We start from the raw sequence: 27550 nt of genomic DNA, 5'->3' as shown, positions 1-27550 counted from the left end.
TTTACTGTCCATTGATTTCTGGCTGTGAAGGTGGAAGGGGGTGGGGTGCATAAGTTGAGGAATGGGGTGGCTTCTGGAATCTGGAAAAGGCAAGAAAGCAGATTCTGTGCTAGAGCTTCCGGAAATAAACAATCCTGCTGACACCTTGATTTTCATCCTGTGTTAGGCTTCTGACAAGTGTAAGATAAGAACTTGGAGTTATTTTAGTCAACAAGTGTTTTGGTAATTTTTTATTGCCAAAATAGAAAACTAATAGAATATATTTTACTATTTTTTAATTGGGCTGTCTTTTTGTTATGGAATTGCAAGAGTTCTTTATATATTCTCAATATAAGTCCTTTGACAGATACAGAAATCACAAATATTGTATTCCATCCTGTGAATTGTCTTCCCACTTTCTTGATAGTTACCTTTGAAGGATAAAAGTAATACTTTTGATTAAGTTCAATTTATCTATTTTTTTCTTTTGTCTCTTGTGCATTTAGTATTGTATCTAAGTAGTCATATACTGTCTGAGGTCATTAAGTTTTGTTCCCATGTTTTTCTGTAAGAATTTTAGCTCAAACTTTTAAATCTATTTGTTAGCCGGGTGCGGTGGTTCACGCCTGTAATCCCAGCACTTCGGGAGGCCGAGGCGGGCGTATCACGAGGTCAGGAGTTCGAGACCAGCCTGACCAACATGGTGAAACCCCGTCTCTACTAAAAATACATGGCTGGGCATGGTGGCACGTGCCTGTAATCCCAGCTGCTCAGGAGCCTAAGGCAGAAGAATCACTTAAACCTGGGAGGCGGAGGTTGCAGTGAGCCAAGATTGCACCACTGCACTCCAGCCTGGGTGACAGAGTGAGACTCTGTCTCAAAAAAAAAAAAAAAAAAATCTGTTTGTTATTTTTTGTAAATGGCATGATTTAGAGTTTGAAATGTATTCGTTTTCATAGAGGTGTCAAGTTATCACAGAATATTGTCACATATATAAACAATTGAATGTGAATGTAAGGATTTCTAGACTAAAAATTCTATTTTGCACATCTGTATTTATCCTATGTCAGTACTACAATGTCCTTTTTTTTTTTTTTTTGAGAGAAGGTACTTCACCATGTTGGCCAGGCTGGTCTCGAGCTGCTGACCTTAAGTGATCCGTCCGCCTCAGCCTCCCAAAGTGCTGGGATTACAGGTGTGAGCCACTGCACCAGGCCTGTAATTACTGCAGTTTTATGGTACTTTTTGAATTTGGGAAATATGAGCCTTCTACATTTTTTCTTTTTAAAGAACATTTTTGCCTAATGTGAGATGCTTGCAGATACATATGAACTTTAACATTAGCTTGCTAATTTCTGCAAAGAAAGAAAGAAAAAAAAAGACAGCTGGAATTTTGAAAAGAATTTTGTTGAATTTGTAAATCTATTTAGGGAATATTGCCATTTTAACAATATTAAATCCTGTGGTCCAGAAGATTGTATGTCTTTACACTTATTTATGTCTTCTTGAATACCTTTTAATAATGTTTGTAGTATTCAATGTACGTCTTGCAATTATTTAAAAAATTTATTTCTAAATATTTTATTATTATTTGATGCTATGTAAATGAAATAGAGTTCTTAGTTTTCTTTCTGGATTATTCATTGCTAGTGTATATAAACGCAGTTGTTTTCTGCATATGGACCTTGTATTCTGCAAATTTGCTGAACTCATTTATTAGTTCTGGTAGTTTTTTGGTGGATTCTTTGGGATACAAGATCATGTCACCTGTGAATGGAGGTCATTTTACATCTTTCTTTCTAATCTGGATTCATTTTGTTTGCTTATTTTCTTACCTACTTGTCCTAGCTAGGACCTCTAGTACAATATTAAATGACAACGGCAAAAGGGGTATCTTGTCTTGTTCCTGATCTAAGGGGAAAGCATTTAGTCTCTTATCAAGTTTGATGTTAGCTGTAAGCTTTTCATTGACTGCCTTTATAAACTTGAGGGAGTTCCCTTCTATTCCTAGTTTGTTGCATGTTTCTATTATGGAAGTATATTTTATCAACTACTATTTCTGGGTCTATTAAAATGATAATGTGGTTTTGTCCTTTATTCTATTAAGACTGTGCATTACATTGACATATAGATGTCAAACTTGAAATCATACTTGTACATAGTATATAATCTTTTCTACATTTTGCTGGTTTCAGTTTGATAGTATTTATTTGAGGATTTTTGCATATATATTTTCATAAGGGACATATGAATGCAGATTTTTAACAAATGTTTTTGATTTTGGCATCAGAATGAAACTGGTGCCACAGAATGAACTGAGAAGTACACTCTTTTAAATTTTTTATAAATGCTTGTGAAGGATTGGCACTAATTCTTCTTTAAATGGTTGGTGGAATTTACCACCAAAGCCATTTTGTCCTGGGATTTTCTTTGTCAGAAATTTTTTGGCTATTAATTCAATCCCTTTATTTGTTGTGGGGCTATTCATATTATCAATTTTTTTTGGGTCAGTTTCAGTAGTTTTTGTGTTTCTGTTTATAAGAATTTGCCCACGTCATTTAGGTTATCTGATTAGTTGGTATTCCGTTGTTAATTATATAACCTTATACCCCTTTTTACTGATGTAAAGTTGGTAGTGATGTCCTCTCTTTTATTCCTGATTTTAGCAAAGGTAGTCATCTCTTTTTTTGCTTATTAAGTCTAGTTAAATTATTTTCAGTGTTGTTAATTATTTCAAAGACATAGTTTCAGGACTGTTGATTTTTTTCCTAACATTTTCTATTCTCTTTATTATTTATTACTGCTGTTGTGTTTATTATTCCTTTCCTTATTCACTTTGAACTTACTTTGTTCTTTTTGTTTTAATTTCCTAAGGTGGATGTTTAGAATATTGATTAAAGGCCTTTTTAAAAAATACATTTGTTTATAACCATAAATTTCTGTCTCGTCACTGCTTTTTCTGCATTTCATATGTTTTGGTATGTTGTGTTTTAGTTTTTCTTCATCTCAAAATAATGTTGAAATCCCTTTGTGGTTTTGTTCTTTGATCTATTGGTTATTACGTGTATTGCTTAATTTCCAAAATGTGTGAATTTTTCACATTTTCTTCTCTTATTGATTTTAATTTCATTGCATTTGGTTGGAAAACATACTGCACAGATTTCAATCATTTTAAATTATTGAGGCTTATTTCATAGACTAACATAGCCTATATTTAAAATGTTTCATTTAAAGTGCAAATGTGTACGTTGGAAAAATGTGCATTCTACTGTAGTTGGGAAAAATATTCTACAGCTATATTTTGGGTCTAATTGGTTTACGATGTTTTTCGGTTCTCTGTTCTTTGTTGATCATGTGCTTTGTTTTTCCAATCTTTATTGGAAGTGGCATATCAAAGTCTCCCACTATTATAGTTGAACTGCCTATTTCTCCCTTCACTTTTGTCAGTTTTTTCATGTTATTAGGTGCATCTATGGTTATAATACTCATTCCTGATGTCTTGACCCTTTTATCATTATAAAATGCTCTTTTTTCAATGTAAAACTTTTTCTATCAATATCTATTTTGTCTTATATTAGTATAGGCGCCCTGGTCTCTTTCGATATTGTTTGCATATGACATATCATTTTGCTATCCTTTCACTGTCAACCTATTTGTATCTTTGTATGCAATGTGTACCTTTTGTGGGAATTATATAGATTATGTGTTTTTGCCTACCTCACCAATCTCTGCTTTTTGACTGCACAATTTAATCCATTTATGTGTATTCATTTATCTATTGATGAACACTTAGTTTGATTGCATATTTTGGCTATAGAATGATGCTGCAATTAACATGAGAGTGAAGATATCTCTTCAACATGCTGATTTCATTCCCTTTTCTATAAATACAATGTGGGGTGTGTGTGTGTGTGTGTGTATGTGCGTGTGTGTGTGTGTGTGTGTGTGTGTGTGTGTATGAATACTATACAGCCTTAAAAAATAAGGAAATCTTGTCATTTGCAAAACATGGATGAACTTGGAGGATGTTATGCTAAGTGAAATAAGACATACTCAGAAAGACAAATACTGCATGGCTACACTTATATGTGGAATCAGAGTTGAACTCATAGAAACAGAGAGTAGAATTCTGGTTGCCAGGGGCAGTGGATGGTAAATAAGGAGATGTCAATCACAGAATACAAAATTTCAGTTAGACAGAATGAATAAGTTCTGGGAGTCTATTGTACAGAATGGTGACTATGGTTAATAAGAGGGTATACATATTTTCAACACAAAACAGTAAGGGTATATTATTTAACTTTATTTAATTGTTTCAAAATTACATATGAAATACTATATATTTACTATATGTCTACAAACAATTTTTATTTATTAATTATACCTTAATACAGCTGAGGGAAAGAAATGTAAAGAAAATCCGTTTACTTTTTTCAAAAATTTTAATTTGTATTTCAAATTCTGTGGTACACGTGCAGGATGTGCAGGTTTATTACATAGGTAAATGTGTGCCAATCCATTTATATGTAATGTAACTATTAGTAACATAGGATTTGCATTTGCTATTTTTCTATTTGTTTTCTATAATTACATATCCTCCTAGTTTTCTATGATTTCATTACTGCTTTATTTTGTACTAAATAGATATTTTGTAATATACCATTTTAATTTCATCATTATTTATTTTATGAAACTTTAAAAACATTTAATTTTCTTAGTGGCTGCCCTTTGGGTTACATTTAACATCTTTTACATAAAACAGTCTCATTCACATTAATGCCAACTTAGTTTGTATAGTATACAAAAACTTTGCTCAAATAAAATTATGGTTCTTGTCTCCTCTTTGTGCTATACTTGTCATACAAATTATATGTGCTTATTCTTTAAAAGCTCATCCATACTCTAATACTTATTTCTGTATGCATTGCTTTTTAAATTAGATAGGAGCAGGAAGGCATTGCAAACAAAAGTACATTTATACTTTTATATTTATCTATGTAGGTAGTTACATTTGCCTGTGCTCTTAATTTCCTTGTCTGAATTTGAGTTACTATCCAGTGTCCTTTTACTTCATTGTGAAGAATTCCCTTTATATTTTTGTGATGCAAATCTACTAATGATACATTCTCTTCATTTATATTTATCTGGAAATGTCTTAATTTATACTTCAGTTTTGAATGATAGTTTTGCTAGTTATAGACTTTTGCATGTACAGTCTTTTTCCTTCAATATTTGAACACGCCTCCCCACTGCCTTTTTGTCTTCAATGTTTCCAATGAGAAGTTAGCTGTTCATCTCTAAAGAATCCTTCTCATGTGATGATTACGTTTCTTCTTGCAGTTTTTCAAGATTCTCTGTCATTGATTTATAATAATTTGACTTTGTTGTGTTTAGGTGTGGATCTATTTGATTTACCCTGCTTGGGTTTTGTTGAGTTTCTTTGATATGTAGATTGTCTTTCATCAAGTTTTTGAACTTTTCATCTATTATTTCTTCAAATATTTTTTCTGACCTTTTCTTTCTCTCTTCTCCTTTTTAGACTCCCATCATACATATGTGACTATGCTTGATGGTGTCCCCAAAGTCTCTGAGACTCTGTTCTTTCTTCTTCATCCTTATGTGTCTCTCTTCAGTGTGAATAATTTCAAATGTCTTGTCTTCAGTTTCATTGGTTAGTTTTTCTGCTAGTTCAAATCTGCTATTGAGTCCCTTAAGTAAATTTAAAATTTTAGTTACATTACTCTTCAATTCCAGAACATTTATTTGTTCTTTTTTATAATTTCCACACTTTATTGAAATTGTGTATTTTGTGAGACATTGTTCACATACTTCCTTTAATTCTTTTGACCTGTTTCCCTTCAGTTCTTTGAAAATATTTACAATAGTTAACTTATCATGTTTATCTAATAAGTTCACCATTTGGATTTCCATAGGGACATTATCTATGAACTATAGCTTTCCTAGGTATTGGCCATACTTTCCTGATTATTTGAGTGTCTCACATTTTTTTTCATGTTGAAAACTGGACATTTTAAATAATATAATTTGGCAACTATGGAAATCAGCATTGCAGTATTTATTGTTGCTTTTTTGTTGTTGTTTTGTTTATTTAGTGATTCTCTAGACTAATTCTGTGAAAGCTTTTTCTTTATTGTGTGCAGTCAATAAAGTCTCTACTCAGTTAATTTAGTGTTCAGCTAATGATTGGATAAAGGTTCCCTTAAATTCCTTGAGTCAATAAGTCTCACAGCCTATATCAAGAGCCTCTGTATAAGTGAGTATGTTGGGGCATGTCTTCAATATTCTGTCAACTAGTTTGCAACTCTTTCTAGTCTTTAATTCCTCCTTGTAAAGAGCCTCAAATTCAGCCACAGATGAGACATGAGAAGTTTCTTAAATCTTTTCTGGGAATATACACACTCCTGCAGATGTGTGTGTTGCAATCTAGGTTCCCAGGAAAATTTCAGAGCTTTTCAAATACCATATGAATATCTTGTTCTCAAGTGATTTTTAAATTTTTCTATTTGTGCATTTATTTATGAATAGCCTTCTTTTAGCCTTAAATGGTAATGCCACCTCAAGTTACTGAGATGTTAAAAAATTGCTGCATATATGCATACACAGAGTAATACATACATATATATTTGACAGAACCCTGGAGAGAGAATTGTGCACACAGAGTGAACTCTGAATCATGAGAGACAAAACAAATATGTACATCTCTCTGGTAGTGAGGTGTTTGGAGTGTTCCAAACTCATTATTTTCCCACTTTTGGCTACTAGGCTAATGGTTTTCACAGCTACCACAGTTGCAAGGCTGTTGTTTTTCAAGGAGACCACAAAGCTGAATCTTAAACAATGGGTTTACATCAAGTAAAAATGGCACAGTCTTCTATTCCTTCAGAGATTCAACATTTTTTCTTTTAAGTAAATACTCTTTGGATTTTTGTAAGCCTTTAGGTAATCTTCAAATATTGGAAAGGACTACATTTTGACAATTTTTATTGCCAGTGTTCTCTTTCCTCTTCTGGAGAAGTAGGTTTTTGGAAGTCCTTAATCCACCATTCTGAATTTGCTTTGGTACTATGTTTACTTTTTCTTAAATAATTTTCCAGTAATGAACATTTCAAAAGTTTGTCAATGCGGTATATTTCTGAAGTACTTTCATATTACCATTATGAACTAGCTTTCCTTGAAATTTTATTAACTATTTTTTTTTTAGATTTGCTTTTAACATTTTTCCTACCAATTTATTATTGGTTACTTTTCATCCTTTTTTTTTAGGATGTGATGTGTTCATTTGTTCCACATCAACTTGGAGTCTTCAAAGTGAAGCAGAAGATAGAGATTATTGGTTTAGTGGCAGAAAAAGATTTGCAGTCTTTATCGATAAAACCTTTCTATCACATGTATTTAAATTTCAACAGCATCTGCAAAGCTTCGACCAAGAAAGTTGTGATGAAATTTGATGCTGGTATGCTATTGTGTAATGCCCATCTGGCTTTGTTGTTATTGTTGTTAATATTATTTTAATATACTAATTGCTTATTACACATGCACATATATGTGAAGGAAGTGCTGTTAGCATTTCCCAATGACCGAACTGCAACTATCAGGTCTAAAGACATATATATATAATATATATAGCATATATATTGCATATGTATTATGTATGCAATTATATTACATATGTAATATATATGTAATGTATACATGTTACATATGAATATATTACATATATACACATATTACATATACATATATAACATATACATATTATATATATTATATATTATATATGTATTACATACATTATATATTATATATTATTTATGTAATATATAATATATGATATGTATGTTATATGTATTGCATATATGTATGTTATATATGTATTATATAATATATGTATTACATATATAACATATGTAACATATATAACATACATATCATATATAACATATATGTATTACATAGGTTATATATCATGTATTACATATATGTATCACATATATAATATATAATTACATATAGTATTACATATATAATATATTACATATATAATATATATTTTATATAACATAGTATATATATGTAATATATAATATGTAATACATATATAATATAACATATGTAATATATATATAATATGATCTGACCCAGGGGTTCTCATCTTTTAACATGCATCAAAATCACCTAAAAGCCCTGTTAAAACACATATCAATGCCTTGCATCCCGGCAATGATTATTAAGCTTGTCCTTGTTATGGCTCAAAGACTCATACATTTACAATGTTCCCAGTAGATGCTGACACTGCCATTACTGCCATTCTGAGGACTGTGCTTTGAATAGCACCGGTTTATTGATGTATACAGTTTATTTAATATTTTCATGGTTTTTATATTTTATTATTCTTAGTTTTGTTGTTGAGGCAGTTTATAATATCAACTGTTTTTGACTATTCCACGGATTTACTTGTTGCTACTGTTTTATCTAATTCCTCATTATCTTTTATATGTTGAACCATATGAAGTTGCTGATATTCACCTGTTTTGGACCAACAAAAAATTGAGTTTCATATGGGTCAACCTAAATCCTTCAAGTTATCATATTTTATATTTTTATATATGCATTTTTATTATTCATTTTATTATTTTGCTAAATTGTGTGTAGGTCTTTTTTTTTCTTAATGATTTGTATTTTCCAAATGTGTTTAGGAGTTGAGCATTTAAGTTAGAATCAATTATCTAGTGTATTAATTAATTCATGGTTATTGTTTTTAAAGTTGAAATTAAAAATACCATTTATAAACTTATATTCAATTCTATAAAAGGTATGTTGCCTTTGATCCGTAATCCCACGGGAAATTTTGTGGTCAAAGACTTGGCAAAACGCAAGAATTATGCACCTGTTGCAGTGCTTCAATCAGCCACGACACACACTCACAATCATCGCTCATGTGAAGAGCCGGTGAAGAATGTGCTGTTAGCCTTTCCCAATGACCGAGCTGCAACTATCAGGTCTAAAGACCATGATAAACATTTCAGGTAACATGAAATATTAAAACCCTGAAATTTGGAATAGCATAATGGACAACATGACATGTAGAGTCATCATCATCAGATGATGATGATGATCAGGATCATCATCAGATCCTGCTGTTTAACACTAATGATAGCAATAATAATCATAATAATGATAAAACTGCAATTATCTTTTCCTTTTTTTTTTTTACATGGAGTGAGATGGTTGTTGAATGCCACTGTGTTTGTTTTAGGTTAGAACCTCTTTTCACCTCAATATGTACTTGCCAGGAAGTGAATGGTATATAAAATGTTCTTAAAATATGCTATTGACAAGTATAGAAGAATAATATAAATAATCATCTTTGGAAATGTAACAGGTCCTTAGAGTAGTAATGTTTATTAAGTATGGTTGAAAGCTTGAGTTTATTTAAGCTAAAAAATAAAATAAAATTGTGTAAAACAATCATGGTTATCATCATCATCATTATCATCTTTGTTTGACCCCTTCCAAGGCACATTTTTTTTTTTTTCTGCCTGCTTGTATACTACTAGTAAATTATCCAAACTTTATAATGGCTCTGGGCTTTCTGCACTTGTCTTTTTAGCTTTGGTTAGTTATTAAGCTCACTTAATTCTGCAGACATTTTCTTGCAATATCATTTGATTTTTAAGACATAATTGTTTTATTGTTTACAATTGGAAAAGTTCAGGTTTTTCTGTAGTTTCTCTTATTGTTTTACAAATTCCATCCAAATTAGCCTTTTTAAAAATTATTACTTGACAAACACCATAAAACACAGAAACATAAAAACCACTCAGACTGCATTTTAAATAATTGTGTATTATAGAAAAGAAAATTCTGTTTTTTTCTCTGGCTCATTCTGTTCACTCCCACCCTGCAGAGGTGGCTTCTAGCAATAATTTTTAATGTACTTTTTTCAACTCTTTCTTAAAGTTATACACATCTATACAGAGATATATCTATGTATCTATATAGGTATATATGCATATATCTATATATGTATCTATATAGAGATATAATGTGTTAATTTAATATTAACATTTTGTTTCTGTCTTTCTGTATTAATCAGATGATCTAAAAATAGCAGAATTTTAAAAATAAGGCTAAGTATTTACTATTTATCCCCTGACCATAATTATTTTTCTCAATGAACACTTTTTCATATTAATAGTTAAGGCAGTATTTAGTCCTTATGTTTTCTGGCTAACAATTAGTAACTTTAAGTAATGAAATAAATTTTGTAGTATATTTACGTGTTGATAATTGTAATTTCGATTTCATTTTAATGCATTTTACCTTTTCAATTTTTGAGAAGAAAATAAGGTGGGGATTTTTGTCTAGTTTTTATTTACTGCAGTATGCCTTGTGCTTAGAACAGTGTGAGGCATAGAGTAGGCACTTGGTAAATATTTTTGAATAAATAAATGAGGAAAAATACTTTATTTCCATAGTAATTTTTGTCCCCTGTACTTTGCATATTTTAAAATAACTTATCCTCCTTAAGCTGCAGAGGTATTTGTAGATGTTTCTCTAAGGAGCTGATAAGGATTTAGATATGTTAATAGTCAGCTCTTTCTCATTTAAGGCATTTACACCACTACTTCTTTCCTTATCCCTCTCTACTTGTTAGAGGTCTCAGGACTTCAAAAATATGTAGGAATTATTTCTAGGTTCTAAAGGTGATTAAGTGTCTCAGGGCTTGAAGGAAAATTTAAATATCAAAAATTGTCTTTGAACAACAAAGCATTTGTGTGCTGTCTTGTTTTTTCACTCTCTTAAAGAATTTAACACAGTTAAAGCTATACTACTGTAAACATTGAGGAATTGTTGAAGACAAGAAGAAAAATTAATTTTCATTTGACTTTGTGACTAATATCTTCATGCTTATGTTTTAATTATTGAGGGTGAATATCCTAATGATTAAGAACATTTGCTGAAGATTGAGGTAGACCAAAGCCAGAAAGTGTGAATACTTGGACATTTTGTTTTTTATTGAAAATATATGGTGGGTAAAAAGGAAGAGCATAAACCCAGTTGAGTGAATCTTAGATGTAAAGTAATTCACAGTTCTTTTATGAATTGTTTCCTCTATATAGGTTTATTGTTGATGGTTATTTCATAAGCTGTGAAGTTTAAAGGAGGTAGCATGTTTAGAAAAAAGATTCATTATTCTACATTTTTTTTTCTAATTTTGATTATAATGATCTAAAAACAGTTAACTTTTAGGAAACACTAGTGAGATTCAGATCTAGTTTCTTGGAGTCTTATCTGTAATCTAGCACTGTCCAAATTGCCTATCTGACTACTTCTTCAAAGATGGGTTTAGAATAGGCAACATTACATCCGAGTGACCTTACAATGGATTGGTTTTTGATTAGATTAAGAAAAAATAGGCTTCGCTCTAGTTCTACATGCAATCATGTCTTGATATAGAATAGCATATGAGGGGAAGGACTAGAATCTGTCCTATTTGCCATTCCACACCCAACACCTCATGTGGAGATTGGCTAGGAGGCTGTCAATAAATACTGATCGAACAAATGCATATATAAAAATATTAACATGACTTGCTTATATTGCAGGCCAATTTTCACAAAAATTCCAAGATTTGACTATGTGAATCCTGATTATGCATATACTGCACTTGAAAAACAGCGAAATAAATTACATGAAAACTATTATGCATTGTATCTTAAATATTTAAGAAGTGTGCGCTTGCAGAAGAAACAAGCAAAGAGGTAATGTTCAGTTCCTCAAAAAATATGCAACAGATCATGGTGTCTACAGAGTCAGAATTTTTTTTTTTTTTTTACTCTTTGGTTTCTTTTTTCTTTTAGATGTTGTAAACTACATTTCGATACATGATAAAAGCAAAACACTGAGCTGCTTTAACTACAATTATTTCTTTTGTTACCTTTTGACTTGGAATTGTCTTAGATGGGTTTCCCCAGAAGCAGATCTTGAGACAGGGATTCCAGTGCCTATGATTTATGGAGTGTGTGCTCTCAGGAGAAACCTGTACAGAATGAGGGAAGCAGAATAGGGAAGGCGTGAGAGCTGAGGAAAGATGTGTTTCAAGTAAAGTTGACACTCAGGGTCTCTTGAGACTAAATGTTACCACATAGTTGTTGCTGGCTTGAGCCAAAGGGGCTTGTCTTTTGTGTTCCATATCAGTCATTGACTGTCCTTGGGTGTGGCAGGCATGAGCATAATTTCCTCGATGAGGTGTTTGAGAAGGGAGTCTCCTCAGCAGAGGACAATTTTATGTGGATTAGTGCACCAGTCTGGTTAAGTGGATATGAGTGAGGCGGCAGCAGTATCCACTATGGGAAATGCTTGAATTGACAGATGCATTTTCTGAATGACTTGACCTCAATTACTGATTATTCTTATTATTAATTTTATAGGGAGCACATGTATTCATATGATGATACAGACATAGGCTTAGAGCCAGGATCAGGTCTAAAGTCACCCTCACTCTCAGAAGCGGAAATAGAAGAGGAGCTGTCTTCAGCAGCGAATTCAATCAGAGCTAATAGACTGTTAACCACTAGGAGTATAGCATCCCAGGAGGAAGAGTCCCTGAGAAGAAAGGCATGTGTAATATTTTACATTTGGTTATTCCATGAGATTTCTTAAAATAGCTTTTGCTAATAATGAATAATTCTGGAAAAATATGATTTTTTTACAGGTTCACAAGAGACTTAAATCAGAACCATCCACACCGCAGGAAAAACGTGATTGCAGCTTCATTTTGACACCAAAGCAAATTCATCAAGTAATTGTTGGTGAGAATACACAAAAACCTACTATAGCCTTTAGTTTTTTATAAAAAAGATTTCTTAAAGTATTATTTATATTTCATAAAATTTAAAGTATGCAAGTATCACCTTTGGAAATATAAGAAGTCTTCGGAGTAGTCATATTCATTAAGTATGACTGAGAGAATGAGAATGAACTTTAGTAAATTTAAAGTTATATAACCACCTTCACAATTTAATTTTAGAATGCTGCCATCACTGTCATGCCCGTATGCAGTTACTCTCTCTTTCTTTCTTTCTTTCTTTTTTTTGAGACAGTCTCACTCTGTTGCTCAGGCTATAATACAGTGGCATGATCTCAGTTCACTACAACCTCCACCTCCCAGGTTCAAGCGATTCTCCTGACTCAGTCTCTCGAGTAGCTAGGATTACAGGTGCAGCGCCACCACATCCAGCTAATTTTTTGTATTTTTAGTTGTGATGTGGTTTCACCATGTTGGCCAGCCTGGTCTCGAACTCCTGACCTAAAGTGACCCACCAGCCTTGGCCTTCCAAAATGCTGGGTTGACAGGTGTGAGCCACCGTGCCCCGATCCGTTACTATTTCTACCCCTTGCCTCAGACAACCATTAATCAACTTTCTATCTCTATACAGTTGCCTATTCTGAAAATAAATGGAATTATGCAATATCTAGTCTTTCATATATTGCTCGTTACACTTAGCATAATGTTTTTGAGGTTCACCCATGTGGTAGTATGAATATTTTTGTCCTTTTTCTGTTGAAACAGCACCCTGTTTTATGAGTATACCACATTTTGTTTATCAGTTCCCCAGTTGATGGACATTGAGTTGTTTTCAGTTTGAGGCTGTGATCAATAATGCTGCTATGAACATTCACATAAAATTATCTGATTTCTAGGAGTGGAATTTCTGGGTTGTACAATAAATTTATATCTAACTTTAAAAAAAAAACCCTCTAAAATGTTTTCCAAAGTGATTGCACAAAGTTGTAATCCTATCAGCAATGTATAAGGGTCACAATTTCTTCAACATTCTCACTAGCACTGTTATTTTCTGTCTTTTTGATTATAGACCTACTAGTGAGTATGAAATGTTATCTCATTGTGGATTTGATATTCATTTCCCTAAATGAATAAGATGTTGAATGTATTTTCATGTACTTACTTAGACAAATGTCTATGTATGTCGTATATAGTCTTTGGAGAAATGTCTTTTAAATTCTTTGCCCATTTATTTATTTATTTATTTATTGAAACGGAGTCTTGCTATGTCGCCCAGGCTGGAGTGCAGTGGTGTGATCTCAGCTTACTGCAAGCTCTGCCTCCCGGGTTCACGCCATTCTCCTGCCTCAACCTCCCGAGTAGCTGGGACTACAGGCGCTTGCCACCACACCTGGCTAATTTTTTGTATTTTTAGTAGTGACGGGGTTTCACTGTGTTAGCCAGGATGGTCTCGATCTCCTGACCTTGTGATCCGCCTGCTTTGGTCTCCCAAAGTGCTGGGATTACAGGCATGAGCCACTGCGCCTGGCCTATTTGCCCAATTTTTTATTCAAATATTTGCTTTCTTATTATAGAAAATTTTCTGTATATGTGTTTATCTGTAGCATAATGTAGATATGCCTGCAACTTGGATTCTTAGCTTAGTTCCCTCTGGAATTGTGTTTGTATGCTTCAGGAACACCGTGTGTGCTATAGAGTAGGAAGGCTCTGTAATGAGACCAAACTGGGTTTGGTTCTGCAACCTACTAGTGCAGTGACATTAGGGTTTACCTCTATGGGTCTCGGTTTCTTCATTTGTGAAATGGGAAGTGATAATATTGCCTACCCAATAGTATAATTGTGTGAACCGAGTGCCTTACACATAATAAGTGTTTAGAAAGTTTTAGTGAAAACACTTCATCCGTAAGATGAGTATGCTGCATTAGAAAATGCTTAAAGTATAATTGTAATTCCTTTATCCATTCAGTCATTTTATAAGTGTTAATTGAATGACCACCATATACTAGACACAGTTCTGGGTTCTGGAGACACAGCAATGAAGAAAACAGACTGAGCCCCTGCTCTCATAGAGATTACATTTGGGTGGGGTGGGAGGAAGATAATAAACCTATCCTTATATAATACATCATTGGTATACAAGGTGTGAAGAAACATAAAGCAGGTTAAGTAGATCGAGAATAATAGAATGTTTTCATGGAGAGTCTCTTTTACCAGGTGGTTAACATCTCTGAGAAGTATATTTGAGCAGAGACAGATACCTGTGTGAGGTAAAGACATGAGGCATCTGGGCTGACTGTGAGTTAGGAGAACAAGTGAAAACTCCTTTTTAACCTTGCAGAAGTGCTATACAGTATACCCTTCTAGGCCTGTTTTCACCAACTGATTGAAGGACAATTATGATTAAAGAAGTAGTGGCTATAATGGTCTGAAGTGGGAGTTCTTATTTCATTCTAACCACAGTTAAGGTGACCATGAGGAAGATGTGGACAAAGGATGATTGATTGGTGTGCATGGGCTGATTCTCTCTCTAGGGGGAATTCAGCATATAAAACATGGAGAATGGTGGGAGAGAAGGAATGTAAAGGGCCACAAAATGTTTGGAGTGGTGAATGTTCACTCTTTATCGTGGTGATTGTTTCACAGGTGTATACGTATACGAACACTAATGAAATTCTATACTTTAAGTATGTTCAGTTTACTATATGCCAGTTTTAACTAAAGTAAGCTGTTAAAGGCAGGGCAAAGCTTAAAATTATTAAAATTGCTTTGATATAAAATCCTGGGCATTTTAAGGGGAAAACTTAAGCAATGGGTCATGGGAAATTTATCAGTTTCCGTAAATTATAGATAAGTAAACAAAATACTTGCACTAGTGGGAATAGAGGAGGTGTTGACGTGTTGCAAATTAAGGTGCTAAGATAAGTTATAGTGAATGGTTCTTATTTAGTCATATAATTTTCCATATAATTAGAATATATTTATATTGAATTATAGCCAATAATGTCCAAACATTTAATTATGGTCATCTAGAAAAAAAATGCTTATTTAATAATTTCTGATATTATTGTATTTTTTAAAATTTCATTTTGATACAAATTGATTGATCAAAATTTATTTTGAAAGCTTAAAAAGTAAGGGAACTCATTTGCCATCTTTAAACTTAAAATACTTTTCATTTTTTTCAGGGCCTTCTGTTCTTAACTTCGGTAATATTTGTGTGAACTCTCCAAATACTCGTCTACTTCATGTTATTAATATGCTACCTATGCATGTTTTGCTCCAGTTAGATACTAATTTAGAAGAACTTCAGAAGACCAACCAATTTTCACATGTGATTCCACCTACATCTAGTACTTATATTTCAGTGGTATTTGAATCTCCCACCGTTGGAAAATTTTGGAAGTAGGAGTTATTTTTGAATTTCTGTTTGTTAGAATCAAAGTGTACTTTTGTAGAATATGTATTTATTTGCCTGAATAATTGTATTGTATATATTTGTTCTCCAAACCTAGAAGCTATATGTGCATCAATTTTTAGATATATAGATTGATAGTTTAGTAACAATCTAATTATCTTTCATAAAGTATTGCATGCTAAGAATTGTGGATGTAAATCAATGCTATGTGCATTTTACATGTAGCTGAATTCTATAATCACAGATAGCTATTATGAGTTAAATTTGGATGCTTTTGCTGCATTACAGGTCTTTCACCTTTACAGTGAACAACGTACCCAGTGGACACATCCTAGTGATGGCAGTTGTCCGGCTAGTAACACTTGAGCTATCTTCTAATGAGCTAGTATTAAGACCACGAGGCTTCTTTATGAAAACATGTTTTCGGGGGACAGTTAGATTGTATAATCATCAGAATTGTCGTGCTCAGTTTCAATGGCAACCCGTAAACACAGGAAGAGGGATAGCATTTTCTATTTGTCCAGCTAAAGGTAATGGTTTATTGTTTGTTTGATTCAAACATTTATTTTTTCATGTATTCATGTATTCTGGTAGTATTTATCGAGTGTGTACTGTGTACTGGTACCAAGAGTACAGAAGTAAATCAGATACTGTCATCAGGGGTATTTATTTTTACAGATATAATATGATTTGGAAATATGGAACCCTTATTAGGGTTCTCCAGAGACACAGACCAACAGGGAGAGAGAGAGAGAGAGAGAGAGATAAAGAGAGAGACATTTTAAGGAACTGGTTCTGGCTCACAGGTTGTGTGGTTGTGTGGGCTGGCAAGTTTGAAATTTGCAGGGCAGGGTGGTAGACTGGAGATACCGGGAAGAGTTGATGGTGGAGTCTTGAGTCCAAAGGCATTCTGGAGGCAGAATTTATTATTCCTCCTGGGACATCAGTCTTTTCTGTTAAGGCTTTCAAATAACTGGATGAGACCCACCCACATTATGAAAGGTAATCTGTGTGTTAATTAACTGATTGTGATAATTATTATATTATATATGCATATCAAATCATTATGTTGTATACCTTGAATGTATATAGTCTTTGTCAATTAACTGTTTCAAAAAGCCTACTGATTTAAGTGTTAATTACATAAAAAAAAAAAAACAACACACTTTCACAACAACATCTGGACTGGAGTTTAACCAAATAACTGAGCCCTACAGCCTGGAACAGTTGACAAATAAAATTGATCATCACAGATGCCTATGGACAAAATAAATTTTGTTTAGTTTTAGTTAGATCATGATGATAATCTATGATTCAGAATGACATATTTTTCTAGAGTATGAATTCTTTTAGAAAGATCTAGAAACTACTTACAGTCAATATTTAATACAACTCATAAAATCCAATTAATAAAATTAAGAACTTAAAACTAAATAAGATGATTTTTAATTAATAGAAGACAATCTCAGATATACCATTTTTGATGTGCCCTGTGTTTATGAACCATCCTCTTCACCTTGCTTCCGCCATTCCCTGGAGTCTATAATTCCACATGGTACACCTGCTATAACATGAACACTCGTAACTGCTAAACTGTGACTTATTTAGTAGCCTGTCAGATTTGGCAAACATCCTTGTGATGTGCTGTGAGGACCTCATGATGGCACAAGCTATCATTTAGGAAATAAGATTGCAATTTAGAAGTTGAATGATCAATACGGTATCTTTGTTTTATGTACATGTCATGCCTTTGCAGCTAGATGAAAAGACTGGATCTTTGTATCTATAGTGACTCATTTGGTGCTTTATAACAGCCAAATTCCAATTTTGCATGAATGGAAAGTAAAACAGACTTTGGATAATCTTAGCTGCTCACTAGCTATTTTAACTTAAGCAAAGTACTCTATGAATACAAGTTTCCTCACCTGTAAAACGGAGAGATGAATACATCTCAAAGATTAAATGTTTGGGAAACTTCTCTAATGCCTGGCAAAGAGTAGGGGCCGAATAAATGGATAGCCATTGTATTATGAAAATTTTCTAAATCTGTTCGGAATTTTTTTCCTGAAATGATCCTCAGAGTAATAACCTATTCTGTACCTTTCCATCCATCCTCAGTAAACCTTTACTCCCTGCTTCCTTCCATCTTTCCTCCCTCCTTTCTTCCCTTTCTATTTCCCTTCCCCTTCCCCTCGCTCCCTCTTTAAGTCTAATTTAGCAATAGTAATTATTTAGGGTCTAAATAGAAATAGACTGTACTTCATATTTCAGACGAGTCCTGGTGTGTAGAAATCTTGCCTTAAACATATTTTCTTGTGAGTATCAGTCATTTCCAAATCAGTATTTTACATAACTCTGAAAGTGCTTGTAACAGGGAGTGTTATAAAAACAATCTTAAGTTTTAAATTCACTTGATTTTAGTGTGAATGTGTAGATAGAGATTTTGACAAATTTAACAAGTGGAAGAGTAGGACAGTCCCTTCATTAGGTCTGGAGATCACTGACACAGCTATTTGATATTCTTATTAATGTGGATTGATTTAAAACCATTCTAGATCATAATTTATTAAGTATCTGAGGTATACTTTCATCAATATTTCACAGATTCACTTGACTGAGCTCTTTTTAAATTATAATACTGAAAATACTGGATCCTGCCTCAATCTATTGAAATACTGAGAGAGTAATTAGAGAAGAACATATTTCTGTATATTTAAGATATTCTACATAAACCTTCTTCAGTTTGTTTGAACAGGTATCAAACAGTAGTTGTTGTATTATCAGCATTCCAGCTACAGGTGCTGACCAACCATCTGATACTGTGCTAAGAGTGTTTAAAAAGCACACTACCCTATACTTCTCCTTGTATTAATATTTCTCTATTCTAACTAGGGAGGAATGGGCTGAACTTGCCTTATGGCTGCCATGGAAATGTAATGATGATATTTAATTTTTGTAAAAGAGAAGTGGAATTATGATATTATAAACTGGAGCACCAGTTATGCTTCTTATGATCTTTAGAACTCTTATTTTTACAGGAGAGGTTTTTACATTTACTTTTATTTTCTTTGGTTGCTCATGACATCAATTTTTAACCAAACAATTACCAAGGTACAAACACACAAATATATTTAATTTCAAATAAAATTTTTGTGTAACTAATGCCATTAGTACTTAAGTTCTTTTTAAGAATACAATGATGTAATCCTCAAATCTATCTCATATAGCATTGAAAAAAGTGTAATTTGTAGCATATACAGTTTTGCTTATGTTCCTTTTCTCAGAATATTTATAGAATGATTACTCAATTTCATATTGTTTTTACCATTTTATAAATAGAAAGTGACTTTTTACCAAGCTGTTTTTCTTGTGCTATATCAGTTTTGCATCATGGACAATACATTTAATCATATGCCTCTCTCTATATTTTTATAAACTAAAATGAATAATTCCAAATTAAAATTTATGTCTTTTTCCTTTTTCCCTGAAGCATGATAGGTTTTGTGTTTGTGTTTGATAGTGGATATTGTAAGGGAGGAATATAATAGTGGATTGATATTTTCTTTTTTCTTTTTTTTTTTTTTGAGACAAAGTTTCACTCTTGTTGCCCAGGCTGGAGTGCAGTGGCGCGATCTCAGCTCAGCACAACCTCCACCTCCCGTGTTCAAGTGATTCTCCTGCCTCAGCCTTCCAAGTAGCTGGGATTACAGGCATGCGTCACCTGGCCCAGCTAATTTTGTATTTTTTAGTAGAGACAGGGTTTCTCCATGTTGGTCAGGCTGGTCTCGAACTCCCGACCTCAGGTGATCTGCCTGTCTCGTCCTCTCAAAGTGCTGGGATTTTATAGGCATGAGCCACCATGCCTGGCCAAGAGTGGATTGATATTTTCTGAGACAGAATTCACTTCTAATTTGACTTTTTCTGTGGGTATTGTTCATGCTTCTGCTTGTCTTGTTTTGTTTTTGTCTTTGTTATCTTTATCCTTACTAAAACCTTGAATCACACAATCCATGAACTTGTTTTTGATCAATTCACTCTCTCTTTCTCACTTCTCTCACTCCTTGGTTATATGCAGTACCAGCTCTACCAGTCCCAGCCTTGCTCAATCCAGCTGAAGGGGAGAAAATCTAATTTATTTTCTCAATCCTCATACATTTTTAACTGAGATACTCTCTTGAAAAGTCAGAACAACAAAAGGAAAACCAGCAGAAATTTATTGATGCATGCTGTGCTGATCACATAGGAGAGGCCTCAGTTCGAAAGTATCTCTCAAGGCAGTGGCTTAGAGGTCTTATTTAAATATTATTTTAACAAAGAGCAATACATCTTAGCATAGCAAGACAAAGGAGAATGCAGTTCCAGTCTTTTAAAAGGCAGAAAAATATAAGAAGGTGGATTTTACCATGGCAGCCGTAAGGCAAGCCCAGCCCATTCCTCCCTACTTAGAATAGAGAAATATTAATACAAGGAAAAGTATAGGGTATTGAGCTTTTTAAACACTCTTAGCATAGTATCAGATGGTTGGTCAGAACCTGTAACTGGAATGCTGATAATACAACAACCACTGTTTGATACCTGTTCAAAGAAACTGAAGAAGGTTTGTCTAGAATATCTTAAACGTACACCTAAAATCTGCTCCCAGATTTCTCTGGTGCCTGCTGATGTCTTCTCTTGGGCAGTTAGCAAGTGGCATCTCCAGTAAGGAAGGATTTACGTCCCAACATCAGGCAAACAGAGGCTGAGGCCCAGTTTTCTCCTGTGTTTTTAATTTAACAGTCTTAATATATTGGGGAGAAATGCTTTGTTTTGCTTCACAGCCATCCAGTTTCTTTCGCATACCCCTGGTATTCTTAATATTCCTGAAGAAAAAAATATATAACTGTGCTCATTGGAGGGAGAAAATTCTTCTCAAGCTGACCTGTCAACATGGATGTATAATTCTTTCACTGCTTTCAACTCTTCTCAGCGCACTAAGATGGCTTTATTTATAGGACTGAATCTTCTTTGCAGAAATTACTTCCCATCACAATCTTCCCCAAACCCCAAAGAACAGGAAAAAGCTGTTCTGTAACCTGACTTTTACAGATGCCCCAGGATTTGTCTTTCTGCAGAATTCCTGATCATCCTTCATGTCACAATTCACATGCCACCTCCATATAATGAAGTTTCCTCTAGCTTTTTGACTAATTTAGGTTTTTTTTACCCTTTGTTTCTACTCCTATTATGCATTTGTTATGTCATCAACAATTATTTGTTTATATCTCTCTCTTATTTTGGCAGGCATTGCTAAATTCATATCTGATGTTGGTTCCTCTTCCCAACAGTACCCTCATTTTGTTTAGGGCAACAATGTTCTCATCTGAAAAAACTCTTCCCCAAACCTCTTTTGCTATGGACACAAAGTTTCCTTAGCTTTACCCTCCTCCTATGTACTTGAAACTGTTTCCCCAAGTATTTTTCACATGTATTATATTTATTTATTTGGACAATAAGAAGGTTAATATCACAAACATATATATATGTGTATATATATATGTGATTATATATGTACATACATAATTGCTCTCTTTGTCTTTCCAGCTTATGTAAAACAAAATTGCATAAAGAAATAGCTATAAAAATATATTGTTGAGATTGTAACATAAATAGACAATAAATATAACAGTACCACATAAAGGAGAAAAAGGGGAGTAAGGTTATGTAAGAGTAACATTTCTACAAACAGCATAAACGGGAAAATAATTACACAAATTAAAATGTCAGTGGAAAATATTCACTTAGTACCAAAGAACATAGTAAAGGTGGAATAAAGAATAAAAATACATGAGCCAAACATAAAACAAAATATAAAAGAGCAGATATAAATTCAAATATATCCATTCTAGTGCTAAATATGAAAGCATTAAACAAGTATCAAATAAAAAGGCAAGGACTGTCTACTAGATATTAAAACAACAGCAAAAACTGAAATATCTACCACAAACAATCTACAACAGTAGCTTAAATCCAAAGAAACAGGATAAAAGTAAGAGGATAAAAAACTTGCAAACAGGAAACATAAGAAAGCTGGAGTGATGGTATAACAATTAGACAAAATATACATTTTAAAAAACTTTTATTTTAGGTTCAGGGGTACGTATGCAGGTTTGTTACATTGGGAAATCGCCTGTCACATGGATTTTATGTACCGATTGACCCTCAGGTAATAAGCATAGTACCCAATAGGTAGTTTTCAATCCTCACCCTCCTCCCAACCTCCATCCTCAAGTAGTACACAAAGTCTGTTTTCCCCTTCTTTGTGTCCATGTGTACTCTATGTTTAGCTCCTAGTTATAAATGAGAACATGTGGTATTGATTTTCTGCTTCTGCATCAGTTTGCTTAGGATAATGGCTTCCAGCTACAATCAAAGTTGCTGCAAAGGCCGTGATCACATTCTTTTTTGTGGCTGTGTAGTATTCCATGGTATATATGTACCACATTTTCATTATGAAGTCTAGTGTGGATGGGTATTTAGGTTGATTTTGTGTGTTTGCTATGGTTAATAGTGACAGACACATGCATGTGTCATTATGGTAGAATAATTTATATTCCTTTGGCTATATACCCAATAATGGGATTGCTGGGTCAAATGGTAGTTCTGTTTTAAATTCTTGGAGAAATACCAAACTGGTTTCCACAGTGGCTGACCTAATTTAAACTCCCACCAGCAGTGTATAAGTGTTCTGTTTTCTTTGTAACCTCAACAGCATTGGTTATTATTTGACTTTTTAATAATAGCCATTCTCACTGGTGTAAGATGGTATCTCATTGTGGTTTTGATTTACATTTCTCTAGTGATCAGTGATGTTGAGAATTTTTTTTCATATGCTTGTTGGCTGCATGAATGTCTTACTTTGAGAAATGTCTGTTCATATCCTTTGCCCATTTTTAAATATTAGACTTGTCAGATACGTAGTTTGAAAATATTTTTTCCCATTCTGTAGGTTGTATTTTTACTCTATTAATAATTTTGCTGTACAGAAGCTCTTTAGTTTAATTAGGTCTCATTTGTCAATTTTTGATTTTGTTGCAATTGCTTTTGGCATCTTCATCATGAAATCTTTGCCAGGGCTTATCTCCAGAATGCTATTTATTAGGTTATTTTCCAGGATTTTTAGTTTTAGGCTTTACATTTTAATCTGTAAGGCATCTTGAGTTGATTTTTGTATGTTGTGTAAGGAAAGGGTCTAACTTCATTGTTTTTGCATATGGCTAGCCAGTTATCCTAGCACTATATGTTGAATAGGGAGTCCTTTCCCTGTTGCTTGTTTTTGTCAATTTTGTCAAAGATCAGAAAGTTGTAGATGTGTGGCTTTACTTCTGGACTCTCTAGTCTGTTCCATTGGTCTACATGTCTGTTTTTCTATCAGTACCAAGCTGTTTTCATTGCTGTATTCTTGTAGTAAATGGATAACTGGAAGTTGGATAATGTGATGCCTCCACGTTTGTTCCTTTTGGTTAGGATTGTCTGGGCTATTTGGGCTCTTTTTATCATTCCATATGAATTTTAAAATAATATTCTTCTAATTCTGTGAAGAATGTCAGTGGTAGTGTGATAGGAATAGCATTGAATCTGGACATTGCTTTGGTCATTTGAACAGTATTGATTCTTTCAATTCATGAGCAGGGAATATTTTTCTATTTGTTTTTGTCATCCTTGATTTCCTTCACTAATGTTTTGTAATTCCCATTGTGGGGATCTTTCACCTCCCTGGTTAACTGTATTCCCAGGTGTTTTATTCCTTTTGAGGCTGTTGTGAATGGGATCACATTCCTGATTTGGCTCTCAGCTTAGACATTGTTGTTGTTGTTGGGAATTTTATCTATAAGCCCCTGACTGGGGCTGCTGCATTTTCTTCAGAGATGCTCTACCCAGAGAGGAGGAATCTAAAGAGGCAGTCTGGCTACAGCAGCTTTGTGGTGCTGCTCTGAGCTCCGCCCAGTCCGAACTTCCTGGCAGCTTATTTTACACTGTGAGGGGAAAACAGCCTCCTCAAGCCTCAGTAATGGCAGACGCCCCTCCCCCCACCAAGCTCAAGTATCCCAGGTTGACTTCAAACTGTTGTGCTGGCAGTGAGAATTTCAAGTCAATGGATCTTAGCTTGCTGGGCTCTGTGGGAGTGGGATCCTCTGAGTGAGACCACTTGTCTCCCTGGCATCAGCCCCCTTTCCAGGGGAGTAAACTGTTCTGTCTTGCTGGCATTCCAGGTGCCACTGGGGTATGAAAAAAAAAAAAAAAAAAAAAAAAAAACTCCTGCAGCTATCTTGGTGTCTGCCCAAATGGCCACCCAGTTTTGTGTTTGAAACCTAGGGCTCTGGTGGCGTAGGCACCTGAGGGAATCTCCTGGTCTGTGGGTTGTGAATACCATGGGGAAAGCGTAGTATCTGGGCCGGAATGCACCATCCCTCACGGCAAGGTCTGTCATGGCTTCCCTTGGCTAGGGGAGGGAGTTTTCCGACCCCTTGTGCTTCCCGGGTGAGGTGACACCCCACCCTGCTTTGGCTTGCCCTCCGTGGGCTGCACCCACTGTCTAACCAGTCCCAATGAGATGAATCGGGTACCTCAGTTGGGAATGCAGAAATCACCCACCTTCTCCGTTGATCTCGCTGGAAGCTACAGACCAGAGCTGTTCCTATTCGGCCATCTTGCCTGGGAATTCAAATTTGCGCTCTTTTAACCACCATGATATATGATACATGAGGAAGGCCACATGGTAAAGAATGTTAATATAGGAATCTAGCAGGAGTTCATTGGTCTTTGAAGGCATTGTCAACCTGTTAAGACAGATCTGGAATACCTATCCTTGGGATTTTAATTGCATAAGATCAATTCTTACCTACTTAACCCACTGAAGCAGAACTTTTTGTTATTTACATTCAAATGTAATCTTTATGGACCCTTATTAAACTGATGGCACTTCTATAACCTCTCTTCTTTTTGTAAATTAATGTGCCTAACACAGTGTTGGCATTCAAGAGTATTAAAAATATCTGATATTGGGTGCTTTCCGGGCATCATACACTATGTTACTCCCTGTACATATGTTGTTATCTCCCTATATGGCCACTGCAAAACTAAGAGAGAGGTAGGCACTATATAGTTTTTAAGATTTAGAAAACTTCCATTCCATGACAGTCAACCTGACCCAAGGCAAAGTTTTCATTCAGTATCCTGTGCCTTTGAATCTCAGGGGCTTCTCCGTTTCTGAAGGAAGAACATCTAAGATATTGTTTCCATTAAGTATTATTTTCCTTACTCCAAAGGAAATGATGAATTTAAACAGATAAAACAGCTCATACCAAATGTACCTGATACCACATGAGTTCTCAATGTATTTGAATTATAGCAATTTGTTAATTACCGATAGCTAAATCAGAAGCTACATCTCTAGGGATGTATGTATTTCAAAAAAATTATCTGGTAATGATAATTCTTCCTTCTGAAAGCTGAATGAATGATGCTGACAAGTATTCCAGAATGTCAGGAAACATGTGGTGTGGGCAATTTGGTTAGGAATCACAAATGATTTTCTACTGTCTATATGTAAATTTATCTCTAATCATAGAGTGTTTGTTTCATTGTTAAATTTTCTATTGTTTTCCAAATATTGGCATATTTTTCATATATTTTATTTGCCTATTAAAATTGAAAAATAAGGCATGTATTTTCTATTTTAATCAAACCCTATAGGTCAATACTCATTTGATACTATCTCACTTAGCATTTTTCTGTTTTTGGAGTTTAACTTTAATAGTTTATTTAATGCAATCACATTTTTACCTTAACTCTTATTTTGGATATTAACAAAAATAAATACAATTAAAATGTTTTGGAAAATGTCTTATTTTCTCTCTGCATTTTCTCTAGGCAATGTTGAAGCGTACTCCTCACTGGAATGTGAAGTAACATGGCAGCTGGGCTTCAATTCTCCAGAAAAAGGAGAATTTATTCTTCATGTCTGTCAAGGAAACGCACTGAAGCTAAAATGTGTTGCACATGTAATTATTTTCCTTGAACATGGTTTTTGTTTTGAGGGCTCTGAATCGATTGGGTATATCCTGGTGTGTATAGTTACCTATATCTAGAATTAACTCTGAAACGCAAGACTTTCATGCCAACAGTACTAGTTTTTTGTTAGAGCCTCTATAAATATGTAATATCATCATGGGAGCCACTGAAATGAAATTATTTTATTAAGAGTCACAGAAAATATTTTCAGAGAATGTACTTGACGGATTAAAAATGTGAGTAAAGGGAAAGCTGTAATATGCAATTTTAACCTTTTTCTGGTACAGTCCAGAAGGCCTTAACTTCATGACTCAATCACCAAGCATGATTTTACGTGTGTACCAAATTTCCCACTCAATGTTCTTAGAAATATTAAATAAGCCAAATGCTCTTTTACTAAATCCCATCTATATTTCTAGGGCATGATGATACTCTTACATATTTCAGCTGTGAAGGAGTTTTTAGCCTCAAGAGATGAGAAATTCATCTACTTTTACTAATTTTAGTGATGGCAAGTGACAGAACTCAGTATGGTTTTTCATCTAAGCCTAAAATAAGCTGGGTCCTACTGCTTTTCATTATGTGTAAATTAGTTTTATTCTTTCAAAAACTGTCTATTGAAGTATAACATGCACATGTATATGTGTATGTGGAGAAACATGAAGTGATTAAATAAAATATTCATTTGTTTGTCATTCATTTATGAAGGCCTGATTGGTTTATTTACTCTTCTGTTAGTTTTGTTTGAAAATTCATTGTTCCAATTACCTGGATAATCTTCTTCAAATAGATGTAATTATAGAATATATTAAAACCTATGACAATAACAAATAATATTTCATAAATGAAGACAATAGGGTCAAGAACACATAATGAGAAATTGGAAAACTTGGAGTCTAGTTTCCCTTTGGCTATTGTTTACTTTCCTGAAAAATCAAAGAGGTGGATGATACCAACATTTCCAAAAATCAGTCTATGTTGCACTAGTTCTGTGAGGTGCTTTGTGTGAGATGAGGAGGGGGAGTCCTTTCCTTATGTAATTCTGTGGATCTCCATTTTTTGATAAGCAAAGTGCTCATTATCAGTATATTAAGCCCCATGAGTAGACTTCTAGTAGAAGCATGCCTGAATAATTTCATTTGGCACCTTCTTTTCCATACTTAAGTGAGCCTTCAACTCTTTCCTTTTGCACAGCACATGCTAACACCTTGTACATAGTTGTGTAGATGCTGTCTAAGATCCCTTTCAGTGATTAATCTACACAATTCTTAGTC

At 33.9% G+C, this 27550-nt stretch overlaps 1 protein-coding gene across 3 annotated transcripts in view; it reads left to right on the top strand.

The window, feature by feature from the left end:
* Window positions 1–27550, top strand: part of LOC105499042 (cilia and flagella associated protein 47) — a 469827-nt gene that overhangs the window by 64929 nt on the left and 377348 nt on the right. For all 3 annotated transcript variants that reach the window (XM_011771441.2, XM_011771442.2, XM_011771440.2), the window contains exons 9-16: window positions 7264–7453; window positions 8813–9026; window positions 11610–11765; window positions 12435–12621; window positions 12719–12815; window positions 15997–16213; window positions 16515–16756; window positions 26136–26266. In XM_011771441.2, the coding sequence (XP_011769743.2) occupies window positions 7264–7453; window positions 8813–9026; window positions 11610–11765; window positions 12435–12621; window positions 12719–12815; window positions 15997–16213; window positions 16515–16756; window positions 26136–26266 (1434 nt within the window). The remainder of the gene's footprint in view (window positions 1–7263; window positions 7454–8812; window positions 9027–11609; window positions 11766–12434; window positions 12622–12718; window positions 12816–15996; window positions 16214–16514; window positions 16757–26135; window positions 26267–27550) is intronic.

This window comes from Macaca nemestrina, chromosome X, assembly GCF_043159975.1.
Source record: "Macaca nemestrina isolate mMacNem1 chromosome X, mMacNem.hap1, whole genome shotgun sequence".
Lineage (NCBI taxonomy): Eukaryota > Metazoa > Chordata > Mammalia > Primates > Cercopithecidae > Macaca > Macaca nemestrina.
The sequence above is the reverse complement of the archived record's forward strand: the minus strand, read 5'-3'. Positions and strand labels throughout refer to the sequence as shown.